Source organism: Stenella coeruleoalba (genome assembly GCF_951394435.1).
Source record: "Stenella coeruleoalba genome assembly, chromosome: 3".
In the NCBI taxonomy this organism is placed as follows: domain Eukaryota; kingdom Metazoa; phylum Chordata; class Mammalia; order Artiodactyla; family Delphinidae; genus Stenella; species Stenella coeruleoalba.
This window is the reverse complement of record NC_137148.1, coordinates 114,406,632-114,423,201: the sequence shown is the minus strand read 5'-3', so window position 1 is coordinate 114,423,201 and position 16,570 is coordinate 114,406,632. Positions and strand designations below refer to the sequence as shown.

The 16,570-nt window shown below is 45.4% G+C and overlaps 1 protein-coding gene across 7 annotated transcripts in view; it reads left to right on the top strand.

The window, feature by feature from the left end:
- Positions 1–16,570, top strand: part of KLHL3 (kelch like family member 3) — a 110,585-nt gene that overhangs the window by 44,993 nt on the left and 49,022 nt on the right. For 5 of the 7 annotated variants that reach the window (XM_079916661.1, XM_079916665.1, XM_079916664.1 and 2 more), the window contains one exon: positions 4,188–4,350. In XM_079916661.1, the coding sequence (XP_079772787.1) occupies positions 4,188–4,350 (163 nt within the window). Of the gene's footprint in view, positions 1–629; positions 1,255–4,187; positions 4,351–16,570 lie in introns of those variants that run through there. The other 2 variants (XM_079916663.1, XM_079916666.1) reach the window with 2 other exon arrangements.

Here is a 16,570-nt window from a genome sequence, read left to right as displayed (position 1 = left end):
GACCCCCTGCTGTGTGGTGTGGGCAGAGGCCCTGGGCAGCCTTGCCACCTGGCCCTCTGGCTGGTACCCTCCCTCTGTGCATGGCCCTGCCTCTCTGAAATTCCAGGAGTAGGTACATTCTGAGGCAGGGCATTTCCTTTTGTTTTTGTTAAAGGAAACTAAACTCTGTGACGGGATATCCTCTGCTGTGTTTTCATGTTATCCGAGGGAGAGGAAAAAAAACAAAACAGTGCCTGCATGTGAAAAATGGAGGGAAGCCATTTGCAAGCTGGAGGGGAACCTGTAAACTCTCTGCTGAGGGTCATTCCAGGGCCTGTTTTCCCAGCACCAAAATGCTGAGACGGCGAGAGCCAAGCTGAAAGCTTTTAACCCAGGGTCGTCTTCTCTTCCTGCAGCGATTCCAGCCAACTGCTCCTTCTCAGGTCTCAATCTTCTTCCAGGGGCCAAGCAGCACGGCCCTAGTGATTCCACCAGGACAGTCTTGCTTCCAAGCTGAGGACCTGAGTTTGGCCTCTTGTTCCTAATCTTGTTACTGCTGCCGCTTGAGGGAGTCGAGTTGCAGGCAAGATAAGAGAAGAGGAAATCCTCTTTTAGCCCTTGTTGTGGGAGAGGGAAGCAAAGACCACCTCCTGGACGTTTTTCACTCTCTTTTCTTTTGTAGCCTGTGGGGATTTGTGTTGACTCGCCTTGTGTGCAGCCCCTAGAGCCCTACTGGACCAGACCCCTGTTTATCCCTGAGACTCAGCATTTGAGCAGTGATACATCCTCCAGCCTCTAAACCCTCCTCAGCATTCTGAATCCCTTTGCTTTTCTTCATGCCTTCCTGTATGAAGCAAGTGGATCGCAGCATAAGATCAAAGACAAAGGAGGGAAGGGGCAATTAGAGAAACCACCAGCCCCGCTCATTTTGGGAAGTCACCTTGGGAATGCTTTCGGGCAGAAGTGGACCCAAAGAGGATGGGAGGAGGGTGTATGGAGAGGTGGAAAGCCTGATCATTTTTGTCTGCGAAGTGGGTTTTGTGAACAGTAGGAAAGTTGAAAGCTGTGTGGGTAGCTCTATCCAGGGAGGTTCTAAAAACTGAAAGTATAATCTAAGGAATGTGTTCAGAAAGTATTTATTATTTCATTTCTTTGGATGGTTGTCACGAGCTTGAAAAATTAAGCCCCAAACTGCGGCTGTCTTTGTGGGGGAGAAGAGGACAGGGAGGCGGAGGAGGCGTGTGTCCCTGGCGTGATCGCATCTTGGCTTGGCGGGTATGCAATCTGGGGGCGGATTGGACTCTCAGAAATTCCTCCTCTGCGGACCTAAAGGGCTGCTGTCCATTGCAGCCTCTAATCACACCTGACCCTTGGGGGCTTGCCACGCCCGAAGTAGGGTGTATGCTGGACAGCATTGGATTACTCCTCTCCACCAGGGTTTCTTAGTGTAACTGGATACGAGTTTCTGGTCTCTGGGGTGAACAACCAGCCCAGTTTGCCCAGGATTGAGGGCTCTCCTGGGACACAGGACTTTGAGTGCTAAAACTGGCAAAGTTTGAGCAAACCAGGATGGTTGGTCAACCAATGGCCCTAACTCTAGGGTTTATAGCTGGTGCTGGTCAGGGCGGGTGTCATGGAGGTCATTTGGGGGTTTGGAACACGACTTTCCATTCCTGGTATGTATTCAGCAAGAATGGTTAATGGTTCTCCACTTAACTCTCAGGGAGAGACTAATCTGGTCCTGGAATCTGTTTGGCTAGGCTGAGCAAGCTCACAGGTTAATTGAGTTTCCCAGTTTATGGCTGCTCCGTGGGGACGTGGCTGTCTAGTGGGGATGGAGCTCAGGTGGTCAGATTTGGAGCCTGGCTATGTTCACTTACGGTCTCAAAGTCTCCAGAACGGGTGATCTTATCTTTTTCCTTCTCTGGAATGAATCAGTGGTTCAGAAAATACCAAGGACAGGATGGTAATTTACTGTTGTATTGCTGGGGACATAGGGTAGTGGAAGAGAGAGGGCAGAGGAAGGAGAGAGGAGATGTTTTCTAGACTTTGGCTATCGTGAGGGAGAGGTTTAAGCCTGCAGGTAGGAAGAGCTTCCCTTTGAGAGCAGGCTTTTAAGCTTGGGAGCAGGACCACTGTTAGTGGAGGCTCTTGGTGGCATCTGTGTGCGGGCAGGAATGAGGAAGGGTGGCTAACTGCCCCAGTTTTTGCACTGAAAGTCCTGTGTCCTGGGAAACTCTTCAGTCCGGGGCAAACCTGGATGGCTGGTTACCCTAGTGGTGGGACAAGGCCCAAGAATGGGAAGTGGGGCAGAGATTTTGGCCTTAGCCCATGGAGGTGAGGAGGGCTAGAGATGAGGCTCAGAGCTGTTTTGGGAGACCGTCAGCCTCCAGAATTTAAATCACTCAAAAAAGAAAAAAAAAAGTTTGTACTGCCCTGAGTCAAGAAATCAAATGCATCTGCAGCCCTTGTCTTCCTGGGCAAGCCCGTGTGGTTGGGAATACCTGGAGTCTGGCTGGCCTAGACACTCTCCCTGAGAGTCAGGGGGGCAGCTGAGAGCAAAGGCCCAGGACACAGGGGTTGTTTTGGGGTGAAATGGATGCTGGGGGTCCCTGAGTGATGCAGTCTCAAGCCAAACTGTTCTGCTCTGATTTTTTTTTTTTCTGAATTTCTTTTTGTTAAGTCACTCTCAGAACATCTACCCCTCCCACAGGGTCGGGAGGGAGGGGTAGCAGAGCTGGTGTCAAGAAGGACTCTGACAATGATCATGGTTTTTGATCCGAGGGCAGGCTTTGGTAGCTGTGGCAAAGCCCTAGGGAGCTTGACCAGGGTTGACAGTCTGAGCGCCCATCTGGCCTGTTCAAGCTAGTCTTCCCTGGCTTTTAGGAAAAACACATGCACACACACCTGAGCAGGAACTATTTCTGTCTTCCAGGATACAGTATAAATACTCATGTGTCTCATGGCCTTTTAAAAGGAAACTTAGCTCTCCTTTTGCTGAGAATGTACTCAGAAATGTTCTTTATTATTTATCTGTTGGATGGGAGAGTAGAGTGTATCTGTTTGAGTCCCAGTGGATTTGGGGATGATGCTCTTGTTCCAGTAGATGATAAACTCTATAAGATCAGGGGTCTGATTTCTCTTGCTTACCTACCACTGAATCACAAAGGCAGGCCCACAGGTGCTCAGTAATTAAATGGTGAATGAGCTTGTGAACAAGTCAATAAAGACCTTTGAGTGAAGACAGTAGCTAAAGGCTGTAGGGCAGTGGTTCTAAACTTGGCTATATATTAGAAGCACCTGGGGAACTTTAGCAATATCTCACTGTCCAGGCTACACCCCATTCCTATTAAGTTGAATCTTTGGGGGTGAGACCCAGGCATCAGTATTTTAAAAATTCTCCAGGTGATTCTCCAGGTAGGAGGACCAGTTTGTCTTAGCTTGGGCTGCTGTAACAAAATACCACAGAGTGGATGGCTTACACAACAGAAACTAATTTTCTCACAGTGTTAGAAGTTAGAAGTACAAGATCAAGGTTCCAGCTGATTGAGTTTCTGGTGAGGGCTTTCTTACTAGCTTGCAGAAGGCCACCTTCTCCTTGTGTCCTTGCATGGTAGACAGAGAGAGAGAGAGAGAGAACTCTGGTATCTGTTTCTCTTCTTATAAGGGCACCAGCCCTGATGGATTAGGGCCCCACCCTTCTGACCTCCTTTAACCTATCTCCAAATACCGCCCAAATTTGGGGTTAGGGCTTCAACGTATAAACTTTTGCGGGGCACACAAACACTCAGCCTATAAGGGTCTTGTTACTCAAAGTGTGGTTCATGGACCAGCAGCTGCAAGCATAGCCTGGGTACTCATTCAAAATGGAGGCTCTTGGGCCCCACCCTAAACCTACTGAGTCAGAATCTGCATGTTAATAAGATCCCAAGGGGAATTCATATACACATTAGCCACTGGGAGGCACTGCTGGTCTGTAGGGAGACAGAGAATCTGTTGGGCTTAGGGTCCATGAAGTGGAGAGTAGTGGGGACTAAGGCTGGGCTTGCCTCAAAGTCCAGGCCGAGAAGTTTGGACTTACTTGGGCAGGTAGTGGAGAGCCGTGCAAAGACCTTGAGCTTGGGTGTGGTCTGATTAGAACACTGCTTTGGAGAGATGAGACCCTGGTGGTGGGATCCTGCAAGTCAGAATGTCACCTTCTCTTCCAGGTGCTGCTCCCAGCAGCCAGCTTGCTGCAGCTCATGGATGTTCGCCAGAACTGCTGTGACTTCCTGCAGTCTCAGTTGCATCCCACCAATTGCCTGGGTATCCGCGCGTTTGCAGACGTGCACACCTGTACCGACCTCCTGCAGCAGGCCAACGCTTATGCAGGTAATGGGGAGTGGGGTGGCTGTACCTCTCTGAACTTGTGGATTTAATAACCTGGTCTGTGGTGGACTCCTCAAAGATGATGAGAAGTGCGCTCTGCTATGAACAAGTTATAATTTAGTCAGGGAGACAAGACACAGGTGGAAAGATAATTAACAATAGAAGAGTTCAGCTCATTGCCAAGTGGAATGTGATTAATTGTCGGGTGAATGGTGCAGACGGTGATTTTCACGAGAGAAGAGGAAGGAGATCTGAGAAGACTTCGTGGGGGAAGAGTAATTTGGCCTAGGTCTTGAAATAAATCTTTGTCATTTAGGAAAATTTCTATTTTGACCAATGTGTTCTATGACCACGATTTGGAAAAGTCAAATACTATTGCAAGGCTTATAATGATAAGAGTCTCCTGCTCTGCTTTTCCACATGAAGTCTTGCTGTCTAGAACCACTCACTTGCAATTCTAAAAGAATTAAAATACATGTGCTGATTTAGCTAAAAGCTGCTTTGTCTGATATTTACCTCTCTTTACCTAAATAAAACGTTTGTACCACTATTTTTGGACTTAATAGTTTTAGATGTTATCTGTTGACTTCTCACAGGAGAATAATTGTGCTTTCATAGACGTCCCCCTCATATACATACACTGTTCCCCCTCTCTTTATTCTTCTAACATCATTTCTACCGCTGAGATAAGTTATAATTAGTTTTTTATCAGAAAACTTTTTATTCAGTAAGGCAGTTAATAAAATGCTTTTTCTTTTACACAGTGACTGCTACAACTGCTAACTCTTGTAAGACAGATACACTGAACAGTCTTCTCAGTATATCAGATAATCTGTTGAGTCCATTTTATTTTCCTTGGAGACATTCTCCCTGCTAGAGCTTGTCATCTTGCTATTTTAATGGGGTTTTCAGAGGGAGTAGTGATGAACATGAATGTTCAGCCCACCATGTTTAGCTGGAAAGAAGTCTTCATTGGTATTTATTTCAACTTGAGGACGAAGGTCATGAGTGACCTAGGAAACAGATCTGGTCACATGAATCAATAGATTCAGTCACGGCCACCTCCTTCCCTTGCAGTAAAGCCTCTCATTCTTCCCCCTGCCCAAACAAATGCCAGCATAGCTGCTGTCTGTTCTGTGTGTCGTGTCCAGCTAATGTCGGGAAGTTAACTGAGGGCCTGCTGGCTGCCCACCTGCCAGCTCCCTGTGCTGTGTTAGCCCCTTGATCCACAAGTCAACAAGCATTTCTTCTGTTTTTCAGCATCCTTTTTTGCTCTCATCAAGCCCCAGACCCCAGGAGCCTACACAGACTCTCATTTCTTCCTGAGGTTTGTTTCTGAGGACACAAATGGGACCAGTTGTTAGGATGATGTCAGTGATGATGATTTTTGTGAAGGACGTTCCCCAGTCACCTCAATTCTGAATTCTTCTGACTCTTCCTGGCCCTAATCCTTGACTCTCCTGTTTCTCTGCTGTCCCTCCTGTGTCTGCCTTTCCCAGTGTTGTACCCCACTTCCTTTCTGTTCTCAGGGAGCCGTTGCTAGTCCAGCCCTCTCTAGTCCAGCCACTTTCTTGAGGGATGTGTTCAGACTTTGCTTCAGCAGGAGCTGAGAGCTTGGCCAAGGCCCAGGTCAGCTTGTGGACATCTGCTGGTGCAGTGGCAAAGGGACAGTGCTTAGACGCCAGAAGGTCTCTGTCTCTCTTCCTGGTCTCCCCTCCCCAGCCCTCTCCTTCTATAGAGTGCACGTGCTTGCATGCACACAGCAGGTATCACATCCTTTTGTAGTTGGCTTACAAGGTCGTCTGAGGTTTGGGCCGTGTACCGAACCCCCCCTTTAACAAAGGCTCCCAGGTTCTTCTGGCTTGGCTCTCCCCTACTTTCAAAATCTGTGTTTTCTCCCTTTGCCCTTTTCACTGTCTGATGGTGAGACTCACCTGTGTGAGAGTGGGGAGGATGCAGTTGGGAACATATCGTGGTCTTGGTGCTCTTAGGTCCTGATCTGGGCGTGGTGATTGGGTTCTGCAGCATTGTGGGTGTGTGTAGGCAGTGTCCTGGTGAATTACTTTTAGCTAGCATTTACTAAGCTCTACTTTGGGTCACATCCTAGGCTAAGCATTTTATGTGCATTTAATGCATACAACAGCTGAGGAAACTAAGGCACAGAGGGGTGAAGTAATTTGTTGAGGTCATTTGGAAGAGACAGACAGGATTCAAACCCAGACAGTGTTTACTCCAGAGCCATGTTTTTAACTGCTACATTCTGTGGCTTCCAGGCCCAGTTTGGATGTAGGGTGGCTCTGTGAATCAGTAGCTGTGGAGTGTTGGTGGCTAGAGCTGGCATTTTCCATCGGAAGTGTGAGCCTTGAAGTCTGTGCCATGCAATTACCAAATCCCAACAACCAAGTAGTGTAGACAGACGGCCAGCTGTCTCTGCTAGATGTGGGGTGTTTAGTCATCTTGGGGTGGAGAAGTGAGACGTGGATATCTTCTCTTCCCCCTTGGGAGGCTGCCTCCCAGGAGCACGTGGAGGCAGCCCCCTCACTGCACGCATGAGTCCTCCTCCTTTCCCTGTCTCGGTCAGCGTGACTTAGGGCTGAGAGCCTTCTGCCTGTCGTTCAGGCCTTCTGTGGAGCCTGGGACCAGCTCCTGGATAGTTTTCTTTGCAGCTGTCAGCTGTGCGCAGCAGGGAAAATAAAAATCATATTTTTAAGGTAGTGTGGTAACGCAGAGGTTGATGAGACCGTGATGAGGAGACAGAAGAAGCAGTGTGAAGGTAAGACTTCACACGGTGAAGTGCTTAGAGAAGGAAATAAAAAATGATTATCTGTGCTCACTCCCTTGCACCCACCCACTGCTGTGGGCCTGCTTTGTGTCTTTGATCTTGCACCGATTGACTTGAGATGGAACCTGGCGGCTCTGCCATTGCTGCCTGCTGAGACAGAGCAGCCACCTCGTCCCCTTTTAACTGTGGGGGTGTGGATACCGGCCAGAGTCGCACACAAGGGGCAGTGTCAGCCCCTGCGGTCACAGGCTTCCCTGGCCCGATGCCTCGAGTTAGGAGGTATTTTAGCCCACAGACTACGAGGAGACCCTCCAGCTCAGAACCAGGGGTCACACCAGCCAACACTTTGGAGCTAAGTGGCCCTAGGCCTGTTTTCTTCTCTCTCTGATGGGGGTAGTTCATCCTGCCTTGTTTCCAGGATGGTTTCGGGGTCAGGGGGACAGGGAGGTGAGCCCCCTGCAGAAGTAGGTGCCACCCAGGGCCGTGCTCTGGAGCCTCCCTGCCACTCACGCCATCTGTAGTAAGAGAGCCTCAGAGCTGGGACCTGGTGGAGAGATGGGACTCCTCGGGTCACCACCACTGCCCCTGCTGCAGACTGCTTGCACTTTGGGGGAGGAGGACCATTTCCAGAGCTTCTGATTGTGGTTTCTCTGTATGCAGATACACAGCTGGGTATGTCCTGCCTCCCCCTCTTCCCTAGTCTCTGGCCAGCTGGCCTCTGCCTTCACCTGTCCATAGCCCCAAGCTGTGCCTCAATTCTGTTCCTCTTCCTTCTCTAAGATGAGCTTTCTTTTTGTTATTATTGCTATTGTTATTGCTATCTTAATACAAAACCACCTGTGATTATTACAGAAGCAGCCGACAGGCAGAAAGAGCAGGAAAAGCGCCACAATCCTACCCAGTGGGAGTCACGGGCAGCGCCCTGGTATATAGCTTTCCCAGTCTTTTTCATTCCACGTGTATGTTTTCCAGCCTAAAAAAATCTTAGCAGTATATTCTGAACAACTTTCCGTGTCAGCAGACATATTTCTATACCATTATTTTAAAACTTTAGAGAATGTATTCAATAAAAGCAACTTGTACCCATGATAAAAGTTTCAAACAGGACACAAGGTATAAAATGCTCAGCTGATCTTCTCCCAGGCCCTCTTAAGGGAGCAGGGCACTCTCTTGGGTATCCCTACAAAATATGTATATATTACGCTTTTTAACTTACACAAATAGAAGCCTTCTGTACTCATTATACTTAAAAAAATTTTTTTTTTTACTTAGTACAATATCTTGGAGTTCTTGGCAGACCCTTGTGTATGGCTACATCTTACTCTTTTTGTCTACTGCATCATAGGGATGAACTGTAATGAACTACAATTTATTTAAGTAGTCCTCTCTTGATGAACATTAATGTTACCAGTTTTTTTCTTTTATATAAAATGCTTTAGCAAGAATTACTTTATGTAATATTTTGGAGGAAACTTGCTGCTTTGTAAGTAATAGTGAGCTTGTACCTGTAGGGTACCATCTTAGCAGCATAAAGTAGCTGAAAGAGAGTGAGCATTAAAAAAAGATACTGCCAAATTGCTGTCTAAAAGAGGAACTACTTTTAAGGTCGACGATGGCCTTCTGATAAGTCTTCATACCCCTGGCGAAGGTGGACACAGCATGCCTCTGCTGGGCTGGAGCACGACCTCTTTCCACCCTATTTGATTTCCTGTTTAGAATGGGCCTTTTTCTTCCTGCTGTGGCAGTCTCTTCTGCTTCCTCTGGGTTCAGTTTCCCCTTCAGGGTTATGCCCCCAGATTTTTGCTGTGATATATATTATTCTGGGCTGGGGGAGGGTGAGTCCCATAGTTAGAAGCTGACTGCTCAGACCCTTGCCCCCAGCTGATGGTATCATAGTTCTCCTGGGTAACTGGGAAAAGGACCCTAGTGTTTTGCACAGCCTGTTTCTTTTTCTTTTTAAAAAAATTTTTATGGGAGTATAGTTGCTTTACAATATTGTGTTAGTTTCTACTGTACAGCAAAGTGAATCAGCTATATGTATACATATATCCCCTCTTTTTTGGACTTCCTTCCCACTTAGGTCACCACAGAGCATTGAGTAGAGGTCCCTGTGCTATACAGCAGGTTCTCATTAGTTATCTATTTTATACATAGTATCAATAGTGTATATATGTTAATTCCAATCTCCCAATTCATCCCACCCCCTCCCCCTTGGTATCCATATGTTTGTTCTCTACATCTGTGTCTCTGTTTCTGCTTTGTAAATAAGATTATCTATACCAATTTTTTCAGATTCCAAGTATGCATTAATATACGATATTTGTTTTTCTCTTTCTGACTGACTTCACTCTGTATGACAGTCTCTAGGTCCATCCACGTCTCTACAAATGACCCAATTTCGTTCCTTTTTATGGCTGTGTGATATTCCATTGTATATATATGTACCACATCCGTCGATGGACATTTAGGTTGTTTCCATGTCCTGGCTATTACAAATAGTACTGCAATGAACACTGGGGTGCATGTGTCTTTTTTTTTTTTTTTTTTTTTTTTTGCGTCACACGGGCCTCTCACTGTTGTGGCCTCTCCCGTTGCGGAGCACAGGCTCCGGACGTGCAGGCCCAGCGGCCACGGCTCACGGGCCCAGCTGCTCCGCGGCACGTGGGATCCTCCCGGACCGGGGCACGAACCCGTGTCCCCTGCATTGGCAGGCGGACTCTCAACCACTGCGCCACCAGGGAAGCCCCATGTGTCTTTTTGAATTATGGTTTTCTCTGGGTATATGCCCAGTTGTGGGATTGCTGGGTCGTATGGTAATTCTATTTTTAGCTTTTTAAGGAAGCTCCATACTGTTTGCCACAATGGCTGTATCAGTTTACATTCCCACCAACAGTGAAAGAAGGTTCCTTTTTCTCCACACCCTCTCTAGCATTTATTGTTTGTAGATTTTGTGATGATGGCCATTCTGACCAGTGTGAGGTGATATCTCATTGTAGCTTTTTTTTTTTTGCGGTACGCGGGCCTCTCACTGTTGTGGCCTCTCCCGTTGTGGAGCACAGGCTCCAGACGCGCAGGCTCAGCGGCCATGGCTCACGGGCCCAGCCGCTCCCCGGCATGTGGGATCCTCCCAGACCGGGGCACGAACCCATGTCCCCTGCATCGGCGGGGGACTCTCAACCACTGCGCCATCAGGGAAGCCCCTCATTATAGTTTTGATTTGCATTTCTCTAATAATTAGTGATGTTGAGCATCTTCTCATGTGCCTCTTGGCCATCTGTATGTCTTCTTTGGAGAAATGTCTATTTGGATCTTATGCCCATTTTTTGATTGGGTTGCTTGTTTTTTTGATATTGAACTGCATAAGCTGTTTGTATATTTTTGGAGATTAATCCTTTGTCACTTGCTTCGTTTGCAAATATTTTCTCCCATTCTGAAGGTTGTCTTTTTATCTTGTTTATGGTTTCCTTTGCTGTGCAAAAGCTTTTAAGTTTAATTAGCTCCCATTTGTTTGTTTTTATTCTCATTAGTCTAGGAGGTGGGTCAAAAAAGATCTTGCTGCAATTTATGTCAAAGAGTGTTCTGCCTGTGTTTTCCTCTAAGAGTTTTATAGTGTCTGGCCTTCCATTTAGGTCTTTAATCCATTTTGAGTTTATTTTTGTGTGTGGTGTTAGGGAGTGTTCTAATTTCATTCTTTTACATGTAGCTATTCAGTTTTCCCAGCACCACTTATTGAAGAGGCTGTCTTTGCTCCATTGTATATTCTGGCCTCCTTTGTCATAAATTAGGTGACCATATGTGTGTGGGTTTATCTCTGGACTTTCTATCCTGTTCCATTGATCTATATTTTTGTTTTTGTGCCAGTACCATATTGTCTTGATTACTGTAGCTTTGTAGTATAGTCTGAAGTCAGGGAGCCTGATTCTTCCAGCTCTGTTTTCCTTTGTTAAGATTTCTTTGGCTATTCGGAGTCTTCTGTGTTTCCATACAAATTGTAAAATTTTTTGTTCTAATTCTGTGAAAAATGCCATTGGTAATTTGATAGGGATTGCATTTGAATCTGTAAATTGCTTTGGGTGGTGTAGTCATTTTCACAGTATTGATTCTTCCAATCCAAGAACATGGCATATCTCGCCATCTGTTTGTGTCATCTTTGATTTCTTTCATCAGTATCTTATAGTTTTCTGCATACAGGTCTTTTGTCTCCCTAGGTAGGTTTATTCCTAGGCATTTTAGTCTTTTTGTTGCAGTGGTAGATGGGATTGTTTCCTTAATTTGTCTTTCTGATCTTTTGTTGTTAGTGTATAAGAATGCAGGAGATTTCTGTGTATTAATTTTGTATCCTGCGACTTCTTATATCTCACTGTTATTGTTTCCAGGGACTGCTTAATATTTAACTTCAGAGGCTTGGGCCCAGGTTTATGGGGACTTTGTTGTTTGGTAATTGGATGGCCATGCACTGGACCATCAGCAGAGCTGGTTGGGAGGGATATTAATGGGACCCTGTTAATGAAGTGGCAATTAAAATTCTTTGGACATTTTGTTTACATCAGTCTGCCAAAGCTGAGCTGAAACCCTCCAGCCATGGGATGGAAAAGCCATCGAATTTCACGTGTTTGTGGAGAGAAATGGCCTTTTTTTTCGATTGATGGAGTCATTTGAGACCATGGAATGAAGTAATTAAACTAAGGGCAGCAAAAAACTTTGACAAAGCATTTTAAAACACACGAACCTCTGACTCACTGAGGGTCATCTTGTGAAATTGCTGCCTCCAACTTGGCATCATAAAGTAATAATGGTGGTGATGATCATGGTGGGAGTTTCTACCATTTCTGAACACTTGCAAGGTGCCAGGCATGGTGCTACACACTTCATAACTATAAGAGGCCACATAACTATCAGAAGTAGTTATTACTTTCCCAACTTATAGATGAAGAAATGGAAACCCCAGAGAAGTTTAGTAACTTGCTCCAGATCACATAGTTTGTGAGTGGCAATGCCAAGATTCATGATGAGGCTGTCTCCAGGGCCTGTGCTCTGAGCCCACTGTTTATTTTCACATCTTCCCAGGCCAGTTCAGCCTCTCTGTCCATGGCAGTTGCCTCACTCCTACCTCTGCTTCTACCTTGAAGGTGGCAAGTGAAGTATTAGTGCAGATGCAGGTATTTTTTGTTGTTAGGTGTTCTCCTTGTTGGGATTTTAGGAAACTTCCCTGTTCCTTCCATACTCTGGAGAACAGGGAACTTTGTTGTTGTTGAATCAGTAGCACTGATAACTGGGTAGTTTTGATATAGCCCTTTGCTCTGTGTGTGTGTGATAGAGAGAAAAGGGAGGTACAACATATATACTTCTGGAATTAGGTCGACGTGGAAAGGGAGCTTGTATCCCACCATCCCTGGCAGAGTGGAGTCAGTGAAATTTAGAGTCTAAGGGCTGGTGGTCGTGACCCCTTGTGGGAAGAGGTCAAGGTAGATCTGTGTTACTTCTCTGTGGGAGCTGAGCCTTCTCCCTGGAGCAAGGAAACTGTGGGCCTTGAAAGCCAAATATTGATTCAAGAAAGCTTACCTCTGCCCTCCCAAAATAGGATAATGGAGAGAGAAATTTAAATCAGCTGTTTTCTTTTTTTACCCTGTTAAAATGTTTTGATTCTGTTTGTGTGTCCACCTGTGTCAGCCATTCATTCCTGGGGGCATGATCAGTGGTTCCATTCAGAGGCACTCATACCTTTTATGCTGGGGCCCCTGGCCCTGGAATAACTGGGTTCATTTCGTCTCTGCAGGTCAAAGAAGTCATAGATGGGTTATTGTCTGGGCTTGTAGCTTAGTTGAACCTGATCAAAGGCTTAGGTTTATTTCATCCCATCAAGAGGGAGAAATGGACTTGGGACTTGCTTGAGAGGTTGCCTGAGCCCTAGGCAGTCCTGAAGAATGGACAAGGAAGCGCAGTAATTGCAGAGCTCAATATCTGCAGACATTGTCCTGGACACTGAGGATTCACATTCACACAGACAGACTCAAATGAGACAGACCCTGCCCTCATGGGACTCATAGTTCCAGTATGAGAGGAAGACCTCAGGTGGTAAGACAGGTTGACTAGCAGTATGAACATTTTAATTTCCTATTTGGGTGGCTTTGGGAACACAGAAGAATATCACGGCATCTAGCCTGGAAGACAGGTGGATTAGAGAAAGATTTCAATCCAAGGGTTGGGTCTGAGATTTGAATCCAGGTCTGATGCCAAAATGTTTAGAACACTACTACTCTAAGATTTTTTTTTAAAGAAATATCTTTAGATTCCTGTTTCTTTCTCTCTCTGCAGTATCCCTAAGAGGGATTCTTAGAGTGCTCTGATGTCTATATTGAATTTTACCAAAATGGCCTGCTCAGGACAAGTTTTTATTATCTTGAGGACTATAATACTTATCAGAATGTTTGTTATTATATTCAGATAGCCTTAATTTCAAAACCTGGCTCTACCACTTTACTGTGCCGTATGATACTAAGCTCATAACTTAGGCTTTCCAAGCCTCCATTTCTCCATCTGTAAAATGGAGATATTGATATTCACTTCAGCTGGGCTTTTGGAAGATATAAGTGACATAATATATGTAAAATACCTAGTACAGTGTTAGCTGTTTTAAGGAAAAGCCATTAACTTTCTCCAGGCCTGCTTCCTTGAAAAGACCCAAATATGCCCCCTTTCCTAGGAATGTGCCACCCAATTTCCTCATCCTTTCAACATTGGGAAGATATGCGTGTGTTGCTTGCCAGGGAAAGGATTTGCAGTTGTCTGGTGCCCCTCCCCTTCTCCAAAATTTCTCATCCAAATGGACAGGAACAGATCCATTAATGTTTCATTAATCAAAACTTGGATTTTTTTTTTTTTTTTTTTTTGGAGAAGGAAGGCTTTATTATTATTTGCAGCAAGTAGGGAGAACCCTGGAGATCTTTCCCAAAGCAGTGTTTCCAAAACTTGGATTTTTAAAATATTTATAATAATACTTTTTATTTGAGTACAGAGGGGAAATAAAGAGCTATCTTTTAATCCTGAAATTCTAGACTTACATATTTGTGAACAAACAGTATCTATAAATTTGTATTCTGCATTTTCTCTTAATGTTATGATTTTTTGTTATTATTATAATCTCTTAAATATGTTTTCCCTTTATATTCCATAAGCAAAAACTTAGTCAAATGAAGAGAAAAATTAAATACCTAATAACTTAAACAACTCACTATTTCCATTCCAAAACTTGGATCCTAAACAGTGTTTGCTACTTATAGTGAAGCCTGGTTAATTGGGACTCTCAGTCAGAATGGTTAATTAATTGACTTTTTTTTTTCCTGTTTACACTCCTCCCTAAAGGAAAAAAAAGCAAAAAGACAAGAAAAGTTAGAGTTTATTTTGGAGAGTCCCCCTTCAAGGGGCTAGCCCATGGTTGAAAGATACTACACCCCTGCATATTTCACCCATCCCCCAAGATTGAGCCTTGCCGGTCTCTCCTGCATCTCTGGGAGCCTGGCACAGGATGCTCTATACATATTTGTTAGATGAATGAAGACACAGCCTACCCTCTAGCTAGACTGAGCTATTGCTTGTTCTCTAGTCATGCTCTGAATTTGCCTGCTTTTATTTAACTTGGAGTGCCTCTCCCAGTCATGGCCCTGTGGACTTTGGGTTGAAGTTGCTGGTGCCTTGTTTTACCCTTTTGTAAGCCAGTGGCCTCCTTGTAGGCATCGGCTCTGCTTTCTTCATTTTTGAAGAAACACTGTATTTGGCACATCATGTATGAACAGTTATTGAGCACTTACAATGGTCTCAGGAAATGTGAGTTACATATATTTGCTTATCTAATGCCCATAACACCTCTATGAGATAGGTGCTATTATTCTCTCTATTTAATAGATGAGAATACTGAAGCCTTCAGTATTCTCATCTGAAGAAATTGAGTAACTTATATCACTAGAAAGTTTGTGGAACTCAGTGGAATAAAGTGGGTCTCTTAAGACCTTTGAGGTCCACAGCCTTGCCTGCAGGACCTGCAGTCTCAAAGGATGACTCTGATGCTGCGGAAACGCTTCTCTGTTGGAGAGCAGTCCTGCCCACAGAACTGGACTTCGTGACTCAGGAACATGGGCGCATAATATTCCTCCTTCATTTCTAAAGAGTTTCTTATAGATCTCAAAATGGGCTAATACATAGTATCATTTTTGAACTTCAAAACAACCTGGAGACTGAGGTCAGGCATTACCACCCCATTTTATGATTCAGGAAGCCAAAGCCTGGAAAGAAGTGACTGTAAGAGGTGGAGCTGGGACTTGAACCCAGGTCTTCTGATTGTTAGCCACAGTTTGTCACTACATTCTCCCTTAATACGTTCACAGCAAAGCAAAACAAATTTAAAAAAAGCTCCAAACAAACAAACAAGTGTTAAAGGTAGAAGCTGATTCTCAGGGCGGTGTCTTCTGGTAGCATAGTGGGTTCTTTCCAGGAAGAGGCTGGGAAGAGCGCTGACTTGAGTACAAAGTCTTCTGGGGAGCTCCTGTCTCCCAGGAAACTGAGTTAGCCAGAGCATCCTGTTCCTGTTTTTTCTGTCCTGTTGTGTCTTGAGTGTTGCTAACAGAAAGGGGGCTCTGGTCCCCAGACTCTGGGCTCTGTGTCCTCAGACCAAAGGGGGAAGGGAAGGAGTTTTTGTCTGGGCCCCTTCTTTGTGTCCCCCTGTTCATGCCTCGCAAATCTCCTGGATCTCGGGGTGCCAGCCCTGGGTGAGAAGCTCCTGCCCAATACCTCCCTTGTTGCCTCCTCCCCACCAGATGCTCCTTCCTGGGAGGATTTCTGAAGGTTTTCAGTGGGAGGTTCCTGATGGGCAAATAAGCAGCTGACTTCAGAGAGAAGGGACCCAGATTCACATCCTGCAATGCCCCAGAGTGTGAGAGATGGGGAGGTGTGGGGGGCTGACTACTTCCTGCCTTGGTTTATCTTTGAGGACTTCTGGTTTGTTCACCAAGTCACCTAGGGTACACATCACTGCACTTCTATTTTCCTCCTTTTCAAAACCCAAGCTCATCTACTTTTGGCTTTCTGAGCTCTGAGGAAGAATTCCTTACAGCTCAGAATTTTACTTTCTCACCTCCTCCTGTTCTTTTCACTCCTCCAAATGTTAGGTTTTTCAGTCAACCAAAGATAAAGGTGGCAAGACCAGGTATGGCTCTGGGCCACAGGGATGTAGGCACTGGTTTGCCTGACTCACCTGCTGAGCTCAGCCGAGGCTGGTCCACAGAGCCTCCCTGCCCTATACTTTGTCAGTTTTCTCTCTGCTGTTTCTTGGGTGTTGCCAACACATTGGGAGACTCTGGTCCAAAGACTTCTTGGGCTAGAAAGAGTGTATAGGGAGAATCCTGTTACTTTCCAAGCCTCCAGGCCAAGAATGAATTCCCATTGTCC